The sequence below is a fragment of the Cydia fagiglandana genome, chromosome 10 (genome assembly GCF_963556715.1).
Source record: "Cydia fagiglandana chromosome 10, ilCydFagi1.1, whole genome shotgun sequence".
Lineage (NCBI taxonomy): Eukaryota > Metazoa > Arthropoda > Insecta > Lepidoptera > Tortricidae > Cydia > Cydia fagiglandana.
Window position 1 is genome coordinate 14,357,109 of NC_085941.1, and position 17,935 is coordinate 14,375,043.

General features: G+C 37.0%; 1 protein-coding gene across 3 annotated transcripts in view; it reads left to right on the forward strand.

Moving 5' to 3' along the window:
* LOC134667962 (D-beta-hydroxybutyrate dehydrogenase, mitochondrial) overlaps positions 1 to 8,632 on the forward strand; it is a 75,517-nt gene extending 66,885 nt beyond the window's left edge. For all 3 annotated transcript variants that reach the window (XM_063525396.1, XM_063525398.1, XM_063525395.1), the window contains 2 exons: positions 2,621 to 2,794; positions 8,379 to 8,632. In XM_063525396.1, the coding sequence (XP_063381466.1) occupies positions 2,621 to 2,794; positions 8,379 to 8,537 (333 nt within the window). In that variant the 3' untranslated portion in view covers positions 8,538 to 8,632. The remainder of the gene's footprint in view (positions 1 to 2,620; positions 2,795 to 8,378) is intronic.
* Positions 8,633 to 17,935: the final 9,303 nt, after the last annotated feature.

Sequence of the window (17,935 nt, forward strand, 5' to 3'; positions counted from 1 at the left end):
CAAGCAACCCGACTAGAATATACTTGTAATGAATAGTAATCTAATATTATTTTCACGCAAACGAAGTTGCGTGTGTAAGTTAGGCAGTACCTACATCACATTTTATGGTACTGAATATAAGGGCCAAAGTGACTTCGTCGTAAGTAAATAAAGTTGCCTAAATTGAAAGACGTCTATATAAAGCTGCCCTTGATTAAATGTCAAAGGTAGTTAACAAGTCCCTAGAGGCGTGGGCCAGTGTCTGGATCAGGGATGTTGCGAATATTCGCATCCGCATCCGCGGAACATTCGCATTATTTTCAACATCCGCATCTGTATCCGCATCCGCCTAAAATCGATGCGGATGTCGACCAAGTCGGTAAAAGGAACGTATTATCGGCGGCGCTGGCGGCGTAAGTGCTAGGTAATTTCGTCATTAATGTCATTTATATATAACTAAATCGTCTAGATCCCAAAAAGTCAGCCAAGTTACTGTTTATTGAATAAAACGCACCTATATTCTTAGTGGATAGAATCAGGCGTTACTTTGCGGAAATCCATATTAATTAAAACCAAAATATTACTTTGCTAATCCGCGTAAAAAGATAACGTGCTAGTCAATCAGTGCTAACCCGTTATACTTGCCCCGTCCGGGAACGGTTCCGTTGCCGGACGTCAGACCGTCAACAGCTCCTGAGGATGCCTCGTAGAGAGGCGAAACACGTGTCGAGTATTATTCTTTTGGTGGTGGTTTGTTATATTTATTTGCGTATTTATTTTTGCGGTGGGAGGGTGGGAACATTAATTGCATGCAAAAAATACGCAAGTAAGTATAACGGGTTAGCACTGATTGACTAGCACGTTATCTTTTTACGCGGATTAGCAAAGTAATATTTTGGTTTTAAATTAGCACCTATATTCTTGCTCAAATACTATACGTTTCGTTATTGTTTAAATAAAAAATGATAAAAAAGTAATATTTGACGTTTTTTAAGTACCAAATCTTGACATCCGCATCCGTATCCGCATCCGCGGATGTGAGGCTTTAAATATCCGCATCCGCATCCGCGGATGTCAAAAAATCTGCATCCGCAACATCCCTGGTCTGGATATTGGTTAGAAGCTCGGGAATGGTTAAAGTAAATCACAAGACAACAGGGCAGCTGGTGTCGGGGGTAATCAACATCTACATTACTACAAAGGTACACTTTAAATATTTAAATACATTAGTAGCAATCTCGGTTTAATTTGTGAAAATGTACGTACGTCATCAATAAACGAGCTAACATATTTTAGCATTTTTAACTTGTTATCGCTGGGAAGACAGTGTGGCGGCGGATCTGCTTCGGCTTCGCGTCAGTAACTGGCAGGAAGTTGCGCAGGATCGGGACAGGTGGCACGCTCTCGTTTCGGAGGTCAAGATTCTCTTTGGATCGCTGAGCCAAAATAGTTAGTTAGTTAGTTAACTTGTTTTAATGTACGTAAACAAGTAAATGTTTTTCATAGTTAAGCACAACAACGTACCCATTATGAACTTACTCCAGCTGTGTATAAAGTTAAAAGATAGATGATATCAGCGTGTCAGTTTTTCGAAGCTGTAAAATGTTGTGTTTCATTGACAGCCTGATATCGTCCAGCGAACTAGTAATCAGTGGCTCATGCACCCGGTGACAATAACATATAGCATTCTGGATGTCATTGCAGAAAGGCCTGAGAATCCTATACTGGCGCATTGGATTCGCCAAGTTATAGGCTTTCTTAAATTTAGAAAATAGATTAGGTTATAGTTTAATGTATGTACATATACTAGGTGTAAAAATTAACATTAGTTCCTAAGTTATACTAACAAATATGGATGCAAATCTGAAATAAATATTTTCAATTTCAAAAAAAAATATAAGTACTAATTGTAAGTAAAATTTATCTGACACTCTATAGTGTCCGACCCGACCCGGCTTCGCACGTATTAACAAATTATATACACCTAAACCTTCCTTAAGAATCACTGTGTTGATAACTGATAACCGCATGAAAATTCGTTCAGTCGTTTTATTGTGAACATGCAAACAAACTTACGCGGCGGAGGATTTTGTTTTATAAAGTTGTAGTGTAGCTATACATAGTTTTTTAGTGTTCCGTACAAAACTTTGTTCACTGAACACTTATTTTTAATACAAATTAGTGAACAATCAATTTTTAATACATAAATCAAGTTAAGTGAGCAAATACTCAATTTAACTATTGCTAAATATTGTTAAGTACCCCGGGAACAAGATAGGCATACTTTTATGCCACTTTTTTACTTAACATGAAAACCTTTTATTCCAATATCCTGAGCCTGCTCAAAACAGGAAAACACGTGGATCATCTTGTCATATCAAGGCCGTCAATTTCATATCTACTCGTATCTGTCAGGTACTATTTATAGCCACGCCCTGTGCCACGCCCTGACAACGCAGTATGTTTAATATTTTTTCTCAAACATGCGTGAAAATATTTTCAATTTTCATTACGTTCGTAATATTAGAACGAACGTGGAGGACCCACGCGAAAGCGCCTTTTTAACAAACGTGGTCCTCATTTTCCTCTCTGGATATTAACATTTATTGAAAATATTTTGATTAGCCAACATCGTTGACAGGTGATTGTGGCCGCCGGGGAATATACGACGGGCAGCGCCTGGCTGTCAGAGGAGAAACTGCTGGAGCAAGCCCGGGATATGTGGAAGCGGCTCAGCGACGAGCAGAAAGGTGCCTACGGCGAGGACTATTTCGAGACCGCGCTCCGCAGCCTGGAGAAATACACCAAGAGCGCTGTAAGTATAATACATGACTGAACAAATTTAGATCTAGAGTCCTGGAAAAAATACTAGTATAATTAGTCATTTAAAAAATACCGGGCATGTATTTTTTCTTTTGACTATCAAACAAAAAATTGCAAATTGCGCATTTAAGTTCGGAAATTGGGGCTCGTACTAAAAAGTATAGCAGGGCTTGAAGACATGTGGAACTTTAAGAGGTTTTTTCATAAAATAGCAAGTTAAAGATATGTATGTGTATTTGATGTAGGTATGTGTATCGTATACATTTTCTTCAAATATAATATTATCTACATCGTTAGTTATTTAAAGGATAACGGAACAAACATTTTTTTCTTTGATACGAGTAATTTAACTGACGGATACATTAAGTATATTATTTTAAAACACTAACTTATCCGGTTTTATTAAGTGTGTCATAGTTTAATACATAAACGGCTCATGAGCCGGAATCAAAAGTACAAGCCAATGTGATTCTAATCTAATCTTTATATGTCAGCGCTTTCTCGAACAAAACTCCGGACTTTTGGCATACGGACCGCCTGATAAAGATGCCTGTCTTTGGCAGCTTCCTGATTATATCGACCCATATCACACTGAAATTTGTACCTTTACCGCGTATCCCTTACATACCGCAAACGGTTTTCTTATTTAGGTGAACACATGATATTCCAAAAAAACATAAAACCTATAACCGCGAACTGTATATATCATAACTAACCAAAATTATTACTGGCTCCTCAGCTAACGATGTGTCTGAATGACCTCTCATATTTCAAACTGCTTAATATTAATCCTGAATACCAGCCGGCGTACAAAGGTCGGGCTGATTTAGCACGATGTCATTTAGATTGGAGTTAATTTACGAAATTAAATAATCCGTTTACTGAAATTAGCATACATTGAACTTCAATTTCATTCTTTTGATTTCAATTTAGTACCACATTGCAAATGTTAACTTAGGCTCTTGAAAACGCACAAAGTTGGATTTAACCTATCCATTTTTTTTTATATTTTATTAAAGCAATATGCCAAGTAATTCATTTAATTTTTAGGGTATCTGATAGCTAGACAGTTGATGAATTTCTCTTGCCGCGATAACAACAAATATCAAAAAAAGTACGGAAATCCGGTGGTGGGAAATCGGTGTCCGGTTTTTTTTTGTAAAAAACACAGCATGCAAGAGACGCATGACCTAGGTTTTTTAATTTCTTTTTAACAAAGTTGAGTTTTTAATCTCAAACGTCAATCATTCTGGAATAAAGCCCTGGGGCTGTTTTCATGTAGCGCAGTATTAAATTGTAATGTGTGGATGCTAGCTACTGAGTATTGTAGTATAGTTTAGACCTACAAATTCAAGTGAAAATAACCCAGAAGCGCATTTAAAAATCTTAATTATGTTATATCACATAAAATATTTTAGTAATCTAAATTCGCCTTCGCCCTATAGTGGTATTTCACTCAATGTGCTTGGCTCACGACTGCTCCGAGCAGTGATGAAGGCACAGCCTAACGCGCGCGAAATAAAACGCATCACTCGGGACAATGTAAATCTTTCTCAAATATCGGTTTTGTTAGCAAGTGAGATTTCTGTACGCACTACTATTAGCTATTCATTGCCTGTATAGTTTGTTATTACACTACCTATATTTGTTATTAGTTATTAGGTACGCTATTATGGAGCATATTCAATGCCCATATCCCGTGTGTACAGAAAATTCTTTGTAGCATTATGACATCGTGTCCCACAAAATGACAATATTTTATGACTTCAAAAGTAAAAGCGCGTTCTAATGGCATTCCATAATTTTGAATAACAAATTGCAATTCGTTGGAAAAGCCTGAAGTATTTCGGGAGACCAAGGCCGTAGCTGTTGTTGTCTTGTGACTTTGCAGTAAAAGGCTTGGTAATGGAATTATGAGAAGCGGCGAACTTGCCGATGAAATTGGCTGTTTCATCACCTACCTACAAGCCCTACCTTTTAGGCACTTTCATAATTTAAATAGATTATGTACCTACCATAGAGGTTCTGCTATGATAAAAAAATACTAATGGCAATGGCATAGCATTGACATCGGATGGAACACCGAGCTCTTCATATTTTTACTAGCGACCCGCCCTGGCTTCGCACGGGTAAACCTAAACAAATTATACACCTAAACCTCCAATACATGTACGGACAGTTACGAGCGAAATGCATGATATCTAAATTACATTTTGTAGCTATCATATTGAGAAGGCAGGTGTGAGGAACGGAACTTTTTTCTCCTCTCAGTGACGCAAACGACGCCTACTGAATTATAATTATGTTCCAAAAATAAGGTTGTTAAGTAAACCCAATTAATAAATTTAGGCTATTGTTTCAATATGTACCTAATACTGTATGTAAACGTATTAGGTCTCTATTGTTTCACATTAAGTTTTAAGTTATAATGTATTGTTTGTCCGCATTTTCGTTAGTCATATTTTGGTTTTTCCAGAAACGCGTTACTTTTCAGGATTGCCATAAAACAAACCTACACGCGTATTCGGGAAACGAGATAATCACAAGATCTAGAGACGATATAGAGATCAACTAGATTTACATTAGATATCGACTAGATGTGACTTGGATATCTAAGTCATAACTTGTCGAAATCGTTCAAGAGGACCTCCAGAATCGCGGAAACGTCAAATTTGACATATCTATCTTACGAATATCTTTAAATTATCCATATCGTAACTTGCTGAGGTCTAGTAGAGATCTAATTCATTTTCCGAATCGAGCCGTTAACCTATTTATAGGATAATCTTACGAAAATCCTGAAAAGTTAACGGTTTCAGAATTAGAACAAATGATAATATGATTAATATGACAAACAATACATTATCACTTAAAACTTTATGTCAAACAAAGGGACCCCACCAGACGTATTGTACATTGTTGACATGGAGGATTTTATAACGGGCGTTTAATTAAAAAGCATGTCGGAGGCTTACACATGTTCAGTTGTTTACACGATGTTTTAGCAGAAGATTAATATCAAAGGCAGTAAAAGTATCATATTATTTCAATGGCGCTTGTGAGTAAAATTGTTTCAACACAGTTTAATTAATGTAATTCTTATGAAAATACAGAATCTTTAACCGTATTATACCCGACTTAATTTCTTTAAGTAAAACATGTAAATTAATTAAGACAATTACTCTAGGTGTTAACACCTATCATAATTTTATAATATTAATTTTAAACGAACGATGCTGACATTACTATGCCTTTTAAAATGTGTAGGTAAAAATTCGGCCTCTTAAAGATCGATCTTTTCAAATTATTGTTATTGGTGCAATAAAGGATATCTATTACCTTTATTATTGAAACTCAATTATGGATTTCACGGGCCTATAATTACTTAACTCCCGGTGTTTTTTTGATAGGATATAGCCAACACGTACCTAGAGTCCCTTTGGAGAGCTTTAATGTCATGTAGGACATGTTAATAATTTATTGTAACATATTAAATATAAAATAAACTCAAACTACAAACAAATAAAAGCAACTTACCTATAATAAAAGAAACTTACCTATAAAATAAAAACCCAATGTTAATTACTATATAATCTTTATTTAACTTGGGTCTTAGATTAGGATTTTACAATGTGAGTAAAAAAATACAATATAAAAACACAAAAAATATATAAACACATTATAAAAAATCTAACCTACGGTGCCGCCGGCAGGCGGGGCAGGGCTCAAGCTCATATTAATTATTTATTATTATAATTCCTTTGTAATATCTAACGAACTTTTCTCTCACACTTTTCAGTCTCGTCTCGCATAAACATCAATGATCCAATTTCAAAGCTCAGAGGCAGTTCAGTCAAAAGCGACCTTGCCAAGTTTGTCTGTTTCACCCTCTTCAGGAATACTAGGAGAGTTTTATATTCCTGCAATATGGAACACGACGTCTTGACTTGAATAAGACAATGCCACAGTAAACAGTTATCTTTCATACATTGAAAAATTCTATTCGTTTTTGATGACACTCTGTTGTTTTAGTTAAAAAATATATAGGTACCTATTTATATTAAAAGCTATACTTTCCTTCTTCATCGATGAACTTATTTATGTTCCGGTTCAATACAAATAATAAACCTACCTACATAAAAAACGGTTGTACACACCGACTAAATTTTAAAATAACATTTTATCCAACATCGAAATCGAAACCGATTGTAATAATAATAGTCTACTACTTAAGTTATTATAGTCTACACACTTGTGTGTGAAATAATCCCTACCTATAGTCAGGGGTGAACTCCGTCTAGACAGAGCTCGTTAAGGCGTGCAAGATAAGTATTTATAGATATTCTTTAGAGAGCTTTCAGACCATTATTATCGGGGTTGTACCAGGTAGAAAGAATTTCGTCGTTTTGCGTGCTTTTTACTTTTATGTAGTTTTCTATTTCTAATCGGACTTATACTTATTAAGCGTACACTCGCTTACTATTACTCGTACCCTTCCAAAGAAAAGCAATAAAATAACATTGTTCCTTTGAACCTTTGAATTTTCAAGCTGTAACTTGAAAATTTGGGTCCTAACTCAACATTGCAGGTCTTTGTTATAGTTCGTTTTTTTAGCATTAGAAATAAAAACAATCTTAATGTGTCTTTTAATTGAAAAACACATTTTAAAAATAAGTTACCGTAAAATGTAACAATTTTGATTCTAATACGATCATTTATATTCTTCTGCTTTCATAAGTAATAGTTACTGATTTTCAAAAAGCTTTTTCAATTAAAAGACATGTCAAGATCGCTAACCTTCTTTCAAGTTCTTTCTAATGCTAAAAAAACGAACTATAAACCGCTGTAAGTATATGTTTTTAACACTGTGATAATATTATGAACTGTGAAACTACATCAAAGTTGGTGTAATCTTGTGACATCTTTTATTCAATGCGCTATATTTGAGGGAATACATTTATGTGGATTAGAGTTTTGCCGAGTAGGTATGCTTTTTTTGGGTATTTTCCGTTTTTAATCATATAGGATGCATATAGGTAATGATGATTCTATGTGGTTTTACATAGGGTAGTTCTGGTTGGGTATATTGATTTATAAATACTCACACAACTTTAATTTAAAGACATTATGTATTAAACTAAGACGGGACTTCATTGCATACACCTTCATTTATTCATTATTATTTTTCCTGAAGTTTCGAGAGTGGCATTAGGTACGCGGAAAATCTAACAAGAAGTTGTAGGTGTCAAAGTTTTCTAGCTGCGTGTGTTTTTTGGAACTACCGGGTTTCGTAGGCACACCAAGTCATGGTTAGTTACCTCTGCATCTGCATGTTTGTTAGTTTAAAATAAATATTATAGGGACACTCTAAATCCCACGGTAAGCTCAAGTAGGCTTGTGTTGTGGGTACCTAGACAGCGATATATGTCTAGGTACCCACCGATATATAGGAAACATCCATGACTCAGGAACAAATATCTGTGCTCACTCCACAAAAAAATGCCCTTACCGGGATTTGAACCCAGCTCAGACCGGTCGTTAAAATTATTTCGATTAAATTTGGATATTATTTCCAGGATGCTGACTTGACGGCGGTGACCCGCGCCCTGAGCGACGGCGTGACGCGCACCTTCCCGCTGGCCCGCTACACCCCCGTGTCTCCGCGCGAAAAGCTCAAGTCACTCCTGGCCGAGCACCTCCCGCGCTCCCTGTACGAAGGGCTCTACACCGACTAAGCTAGGACAGTTGCTTTCGAGCTGCTTCGCATTTCTCATTGCGGTATTTTTCTTACCATCCTATTAAATATTCATTACCTGCATCTGAATACAAGATGTACGCTGTCGCCACCTTAAAAAAGTGTAAAATGTGACCATCTACAACAACATAAATAAGGTATTACAACATAGCATAATTCACTATTGTACCAACATAAATGACAGCTCCATGAATAACGTTGGTTGACCTTTCGCCACGCTTTATTTAAGAGAAAGGAACATGCTCAAACCGTCTCTATTGTATTCTGATATCTGTGTAATGTACCACATTATCTTCGAACGAGCGAAATTATAAAATTTCCTTTGTGAACCAAATTTCTATCTCAAAATTACAACGCCGTTGTGTCTACACAAGATGCAAATAACCGAATAAGGAAATTAATATGAAATCCATCAGCGCTGCTAATTAAGTTTAGGTGAAGTTGCTCGTCCAAAATGAGGCCATACAACGCTCGGCTCGGTCTTGCATAAGCTACAAAGTTGGAGCAACTTCGTTGGTCATTTAACCAGCATCTACTATCCACTTAAACACGTTCGCGGAACTCCAACACGAACTGAAACGAGTTTTCTATTCAACTTGAAATTTCCGTTTCAATACAGTACTAACTTTCACTTTTTCTTACTTGTTAAAGGTAAAATGTAAACTAGTGTATTACCGATTAAGTCGAAATGTTTTAGATCAAATCGTTTAGCTAAATTATTACACAGGCCCACAGTCTAATCTTTTTCAGTAAATCATTAGTATAAAATACCCTCGTTAAATATATCAGATAACAAATCTCGGACTGACTGTAGCTGACAGCTTCTAATTACGGAGGTCTTTAATAATTTTATGGTCAGAAAAAGTAGTCGTACAGTCAGCAGCAGAAGTTGCTAGGCGGCTAAGGTGTTCAAAATTACCTTGACACACTCTTATTCTCTTAACAATAAAGTCGCGTCAAGATCATTTTGAACATCTCGCCCGTTTAGCAACTTCTGCTGCTGACTGTACATTTACATCGCCTAACGTTATTTCTTCTTGGATAAACGTTAATTTCTGCTAATGATTACTTAGATCCTAAAATCGATACATATTTGTATGTCAAATTATTTAGAAATATTATATATACGAAAACAATGCTTGAAAGTTAATTTTAGTCCCTACTCATCTGAAAACATACATCCAGAATTTTACTATTACTTAGATATTCTTGGAAACAATATACACTGTAGAGTCTACAAACACACAAGCAGTTACTTCCCACAGCCTAACATTGTTAAGTTAACATTAAAGTTCATTTTCCGTAAGTAATGGATACTTCCAGCTATGAATATCTATTACAGTGGCGAAGTAATTTCTGTTTAATAAGTTGGTCGGTATTTCACTGCGAAAGCTCGACGCTGTAATATGATTGCTTCCTTTTCCAACTTGCCTGTTGCCTAGCTCACGCCTTGTGACTATGGCAGAACATATTTTACTATACCTTTTTTGTTTATTTCTATAGAGTACTCGTTTCTGGTGTTTTTATGCCAGGTTTCTGAATTCCGATGATTAATTGCGAACTGCAAGCTACGGCCGACGTTCGATTTTGCTTTTATAATTAGCTCTCGATCAACCGTGTCAGCGGCATATGTTTCGTTGAATTTTGCACTTAAGCGTTGAATTTTAATTTTGCTTCACCTTTTGCTCGTGAAATATATTCAAAGCAACAACGAAAGCTAATAACACTATCACACTTAATATGACGGCGTCATAAAATACTTTCTAGCACGTTTTAGAGCACTTAGTCGCGTCGCAGATGCACAGAAGGCTAGTTTTCAAACTTCTTTGTGCTAAAACCTAATGTATAAGGGTAAATTACACCTTTTACCATATTTTACTATTATAGAGACCGGCAACACCAGTCTTGAAAGAAGTGAATTACCACCGTTTCCTTCGCAAAATATATGGCAAAAACGTCATATCCCGACGTATTCGTTGGTCGGGCCTAATTGTTAATAATATGTATAAATATTACTTAACATGTAGATAATTAAGGGACCCACAGATTACCAGTTTACCGGACGATATGACGATATCAGCCTGTCAGTTGTTCGAAACTCTAACTTTTTGCGTTTAACTGACAGGCCGATATCGTCCAGCGGACTGGTGATCAGGAGGCCCCTTTACACTTTTGTACCCGCTGTAGGAGAGGCAGCGTCAACCAAGCATATTGTAACCAAAAAACGATTATTATTACCTAACCTTGAATAACAAAGCACCAACCAAGGCAAAGCAAAGCAAGGTATTAACGAAAATAACCAGATATTGAATTTATGTATATTGACCTGTTTGTGTTACACGCTGACCGCCGCGCCGCTTACAATTGCAGCGTACGTCAGAAAAGTTATTTCGTTATGTGTTGACTTTTATTGTGTCAATCCAATTTTATGTCGTTGAATTTGTTGATTGATTATGTTGTTTTTAGAGTTTATGTTTTAGATTTTAGAATATTGGCTTAGAACACTGGTAAAACAGTGAAAACTGGTACCTACACTTTGTATTAAAGTCTAAAGGACGTCTCATTTTAAACCGAGCTGTGTCCGGGCCGGCGCTTATGACATAACAGGCGGTCACGTGATGCTTTTCATAGAAAACGATGCGCCGGAAGCTCCAGCCCGGACACGGCCCGGTCTAACGTGAGTCATCCTTAATACCTGAGTCTAATTATGGCCCGTTATGGTTATTCTTCAATATTACCTATATAGATTTTGCATTTGTTATCAATCCCTAAAATAAAACATTGCTTATGTATTTTTTGCTAATCTCTTTTTTTATATGAATATAATTTTATACGAAACGCAATAGAAATTTCTGTTGTTTCCTATTAACTTCATAACTGGTATAGATATTGTGTAATATATATTATATTTCAATGTATTTACCACATATTAGTAGAAGTACAATTATGTAACTTCCATAAATAATTAGCCGATTCACGAGGAAATTGCCACGAGAAGCAGTTCGGCCTGATCAAGGATATGCAGAACGAATAATAAAAATAAGACCGAACTATTTCACGCCGGAATTTCCTCGCGAGGCATCTCGTTCAATGTGGACCCCTATTATAATTTTCTCTTACAAGGGGTAAGTCAAGTAGATTTTAGTTGTAGAGCCAATGTGGAGCAGCTGAAGTAGCTGAGCAGGCGAGGTGTTTGATACATCTTTAGTATCTTTACCCGTTCTAATTATCATAACAATAAGTTTTGTTCAGACCACTTTGAATACCTCGCCTTTCTACTTCTGCCGCTGACTGTGCTTTTCTCTGTTTGTATTTATAAATTAAAATGACATTGTAACAAAGAGCGTGAAAGAATTCCGTCATCCAGCCAAATCCATTTGGATGACTGCAGGCATTTAACTTACGAGAGAGCAATTGACAAGAGTTGATGGTTTTACTTGTGGATATATTTCGAATTATTGTGTTTGTATTTTTAATAAAAGAAAAAAGATTATTAAAATGGTTTCTTTTAATAACACTTAAACACTAAGATGTAGTACCTAGGTCTCGATAACTTTCCTGATTGTATTAACAAGCCGATTCACCCAAATCCTATAAATGAGGATCAAAGACCATGTTATTTATAGTTTTTCAACATTTTTGTTCACCGTTAGTTACATATGCACGTATATTTTTTTAGTTTTTCATTATTTATGTGGTCATAAGTCGACAAATATCATCAGACTGGATAAAGGGATAAAAAATGGATTCTCAATCGAAGTATGCTTTTAACGGTTTTACACTCTGCTATCCAATCCAGTTTGATAAACCCGCTGAATATCATTTCCATGGCATTATCGTAGTGTTCTTCCATTAGATGAATTTCACTTTAATAACAAAACGCTAAAAATCTATAAACGAGAATTAAATACACGTGTCAGACACAAATAGTTTACCAAATAAAAACAATTCCAAATCATTTTTTTTTTTTTTTGAAAACATAATATACAGCATTACAGTCGAAACCAAATCACTGTACACATCAAATTACAGAATACATAATGTATTTACACAATTTAGGAAAATCAGATCACAATCAATGAATAAATTTAAAAGTGGAAAAATTACTGTCTTGGCTTAATAGCATCGTTCGCAGACGTTTCTGCTTGTTAAAAATCACAATCAATGAACTTTTCACATTTAACCTTAGAGTATTTCATAACTGGATTGGCTATTAAGAGCTTACCCCTCTGCCGAAAAACTTGCACAATTGTGCAAACTTTTGTACGAGTATGGACTGACATGGCTATTTGTACGTTACGTACAAATCATGTAGAAATAGCAATACATTTGAAGTTCCCTCCCCGCAAAAATCGGCAGACTGTTTCGTAAAAAAAATGACAGCGATGATATCTCCAGTTACTAAATGCTCTTGAAAATTTCAATACTAGACCAGCAAAATGTATGAAATAACCAAAATTTTTTTCGCAATTTCGGGGTCAGTGCCATAGTAAAAGTTGCTCAGTGTGACCACAGTTTTTACATAGTTTACATACTCTATATGTATAAGTATTATTATGTAAGTAAACTACTAACATATACGGTAAATATATTCAGCACTCGTCTCAGCCGAGGGGACTTAACGTCGAAGCATACATAGAACATGATTCCTTTAGGAGCCCCAAACTTTCCGAAGTGGAAACGGCCTACTTATCTTTTAAGAAGGCTGAATATTTTCGACTTGAGCGAGGTCTCGTATATCGCTGCCAAAACTATTGCATACCTATCTGTGTTAGGTAAATATTATACGACTCATATTTATTTACGTTAGCCATTAGAGATTAATATACCTAATCGAACTTGAAGTTATGTACGCGAGAAAATTATTTCAGGAACTGATGCATCGCGCTCAACAGCGTGTCGTGTTAATCAATGCAATATTGAATTTCGATTTTTTAGTGTCCTCCATAATGTTACCTTCTGTGAACAAGTACCATTCATTCATCACTTGTTCCGTTCCCTTTTAAATTACAAGCCAATTGGGGCAACTCATGCTCATGACATGACATGAATACATCATATTATGGGCATTCAATGGATATGTCGGCGGCCGATCGTAAGATCAGGCAGATCGTGTTCCTGTGTAATGTTTTGACGATAGTCACATTAAACCAATATATTATAGGTAGGATAGGTTCGTTAGGTTGCTTCATATGCCTGAAGGGCAAACTGCCCAGAAATAGGTGCCCCGCGTAGCGGAGCTCCGTCGTCTCAGAGAATGGGTCAAAGATTTTCACGTTTCACGATATGCCTAGGAATTTCACGATATACAAGCGCAAACAAGTAGGCACTAAGTAACTTACCAACTAATATTAACTGTCAGACTGTAGGTACATCACTCGTACACAAAAATTACAAGTACATACGTACATACCCGTATGGACAGTACTTATTTTATTTTATTTTATTCACCACCACCTACACAAGACAATCAAAGTTCAAAGCGACGACATTTTATTCCCGTATTGGATTTCTTTTGTATTCTAGTTGTCTGTTATAGAAAGTAACACGAAACCTGCTTGTTAGTGCCGGCTCGCTTTCTGTAGATGGACGGAAATAACTGGGTCTGAGTTACGGATTGGATCAAATACATTTTAGAAAAAGGTCACTTCTGTGGACAATACAAGAAAAATTTACAACTCTGGTACATAAATATCCCGTTTTTCTTACTTGAGTACTGAAAAAATTTATCCTACCTATAATAGTGCCGCGTAAAAATTAGCTTTAGATTCCCTTAACTTTGTAATGTCTAATGTCAGGAAAGACGCAAACGAGTTTGCAAAAACAAAATGTGTATGACCCGATTATTCAATAATAAAATCAACAATCAGTGTGTAGGTATAGAATTATTATTAAGGATGACTCACGTTAGACCGGGCCGTGTCCGAACCGGAGCTTCCGGAGCTTACTTTTCTATGACATGACAGGCGATCACGTGATGCTTTCCATAGAAAACGATGCGCCGGAAGCTCCGGCCCGGACACGGCCCGGTCTAACATGAGTCAACCTTTAAACGTAGTCTCTTTGGACATAAAATATTAGCAAGTTTTTGTTTGTATAGCCAGAAACCAAAACAGAATGTAAGCGTTATAGAAATAAAGACTTTGATATTCAATTGTGAATGGCAAACTTGAATACGCGTAACATATTCGCGCAGTAGGTAAGCTAATTTACAAGTTTTCTCTAGCAGCAAAGTATATTATTTGCTTGATACGGAAGTTTCCGTTAAGTTTAACAGTGGAGTGTCTGCTCAAGACTTATGAAATCAGTGAGCACTGGCTTATTTTTAACAAACGTAGCCATAACTATTGAGTTCTGACTTAATAAGTCGCTGAATAAATAAACAACACCTTGTAATTAAATGAGTTTCCGATGGTGGTTGTGGAGTAGCAGAAAAGTGCTCTAATAACGAACGTAACTTCCCTCTACTGGGGCGCTACTAGCGAACTTGATAGAACTGTCTCTCTTAGCGCAGAATTGAGATAAATGTTCACCGTTCTTAACAACATTTACAACTTTATCTAAATGTATTGTGTGGACTAACATAGTCTTTGTATTACTTTATAAACCTATTTTAACTTTCTCTCTTTACAACTACAAATGATCCTAATAACAGTAAAAACCTTCATTAAATTTTACGTGTAGATGTAGATGCTTTTGTCATTTATCAGATTCATCTCACAATCAGACTGCCGCGCGCGACTCTTCATTGTATCAAACGTTATTTCAAGTGTGAAGTCGCACTAGACCACGCAACTCACCAAGAGCGAGCGAAGTACTCTGTTTTAGTTTTGGGCAGAAATCCTTTCGTAGACATATGTGGCTGTTCTTCTCTTAGGTACATGCATGTCGCATTTGTCTGTGCATTTATGAACCGATTCTCGAGAAATTTGGTGAGTACTTTCGATAAATATTTATAGACATGGATAATTTTGTCGATTCAGTTTTTGGATTTCAAAATATCGGAGATATGGAGGTTCGAGAGGTGTATGTCAGTCACAGAGAACAGAGATATATTAAAATTGGCTGCCTTTTCCCGTTAAAGTAGAAGTCTAATATAATAATTAATAAGGTACAATGCCTCAGGGGCCTAGTTTAGATTTAAGCTAGTTATTAATTTCGTTTAGTTGTACCACTGTATATATATTGTATATAATAAGGAAAATATATCACAGTCTAACTAAATAAATAAATAAATAGCACGTCAAATTTGTTATGAAAAGGATTATTTTGTTAGCAAAGAACACAATAGATACCATTGTTTTGTTATACCAGCGTAGAATGGAAGAGTCCATTTAAAATAGAGCTCCCGATACACGTGTTACACGCTGACACGGGTACACGTGTTCTTAAGCCCACCGGGCTTAAGAACCCGAACTACACGAACCCGCCCGGATTCGGAAACGTTTACACGGGTACCCGTGTACACGGGTACACGGATACACGGATACACGAAATAACGGATCTTATTTACCCGCCGGTTCGACCCTTCACTCTCGTGTAGCGGAGATTGGTGCTATGAAGACATACGATTGAATATGTGGGAGGTTAGGAAGATTCATTACCTACTTTGCAGTTTTACTGGATTGTATGGTGATGTCAATAATAGGTAGGTAAGTGCACTTTGTTTTAGTAATCATAAGATTAAAATTAACAATATCTTAGTAACCGTTGACCTCATTGATAGGTATTTAATTTTCTTCATTGATGTAGTTTTTTAATAATTAAAGTAAACTTAAATGATTATCTAATAAAAAAGTAGATAGTTATGCTTACTGAAACTACAATGAACGGAATATGTTATATTTTCCTTTAGCAAAATCGAATTTTGCTCGCTGTTTTTAGGGTTCCGTACCCAAAGGATAAAACCGGACCCTATTATTAAGACTCTGCTGTCCGTCCGTCCGTCCGTCCATCCGTCTGTCACCAGGCTGTATATCACGAACCGTTGCCGCTATAACAAATACAAAAAACAGAATAAAATTAAGATTTAAGTGGGGCTCCCATACAACAAACGTGATTTTTGACCGAAGTTAAGCAACGTCGGGCGGGGTCAGTACTTGGATGGGTGACCGTTTTTTTGCCTTTTTTGTATTATGGTACGGAACCCTTCGTGCGCGAGTCCGACTCGCACTTGCCCGGTTTTATTAAGTAGAAAAGTACCCTTGTTCGAGCTGCTGAGGTGAAAATCAATTAAATTGGTACAAGACATATCAATCACATTGAACATCCGATAAAATAAAACTGCTAAACAATCGGAGCTCCTGAACCTGAACCTTTGTTTTATTTAAAACTTTATACATTACTTCAATCTCCGCTACACGCCAAGGACAGGTTAGGCCCGCGTGTATTTAAGGTCCGTTTCGCCGCGTACACGTCCGGTCCGGTCGTGTATGGAGTATTGCAGCCACCTGTGGGATGGCTCAGCTAAATACCAACTCGCCGCTTTGGACTCAGTGGAGCGCAGAGCCAGGAGGATGATTGGCGACAAGAAGCTAACGGCTAAGCTTCAGTCTTTGGCCCATCGGCGGAAAGTCGCCAGCCTGTCGGTATTCTACAGGCTGCACTTCGGGGAGTGTGCCCAAGAGCTACACGAGCTTATACCACCGTCCCCATTCTACCATCGGACTTTTAGACGCACGGCCGGTTTCCATCCTTACATGGTAGATATTCCACCAATTCGCACGAAGCGCTTTGCTTCTACTTTCCTTATGCGAACTGCCAAGGAATGGAATTCCCTGCCGGCGTCTATATTTCCGTGTTCTTATAACCCGGCAACCTTCAAATCAAGAGTGAACAGGCACCTTCTGGGCAAGCTCGCTCCATCGTAGGCCACGTCTACGCCTCGGCTAGTCTGTGGCCATGAGTAAGCCCATTCATAATAAAAATAAAAAATAAAAAACACGGGTACACGGGTACCCGGATACACGGATCTTAATTACACGTGTACCCGACTACACGTGCAGACCGGGTCAGAAAACCGTGTACGTGTAATTCGGAAACGGGTACCGAACACGTGTACACAAAACTCGGACACGACCGCGAGCCCTAATTTAAAATCATTTAGACCACATTTAAAGACGCTATACTGGCTAATAGTGTGTAGGAATTTTAAACGAAAGTCCTCTCCTTCACGATTTTCGTCGACATCTCTTCTAAATAAAATAATAAAACTGGTATGGATGTGTTCCTCGTGGTCTCTAGAATACGAATTGACCGGTTTTAGTTTATGGAGAGGGGGACGGGTCGAAAAAAAGGGGGGCAAAGATGGCGGCCGACCATCATTGATATTTGTTCACATCTTGAGTCCTATGGGACCGATCGGTTCATGTGAGGTGT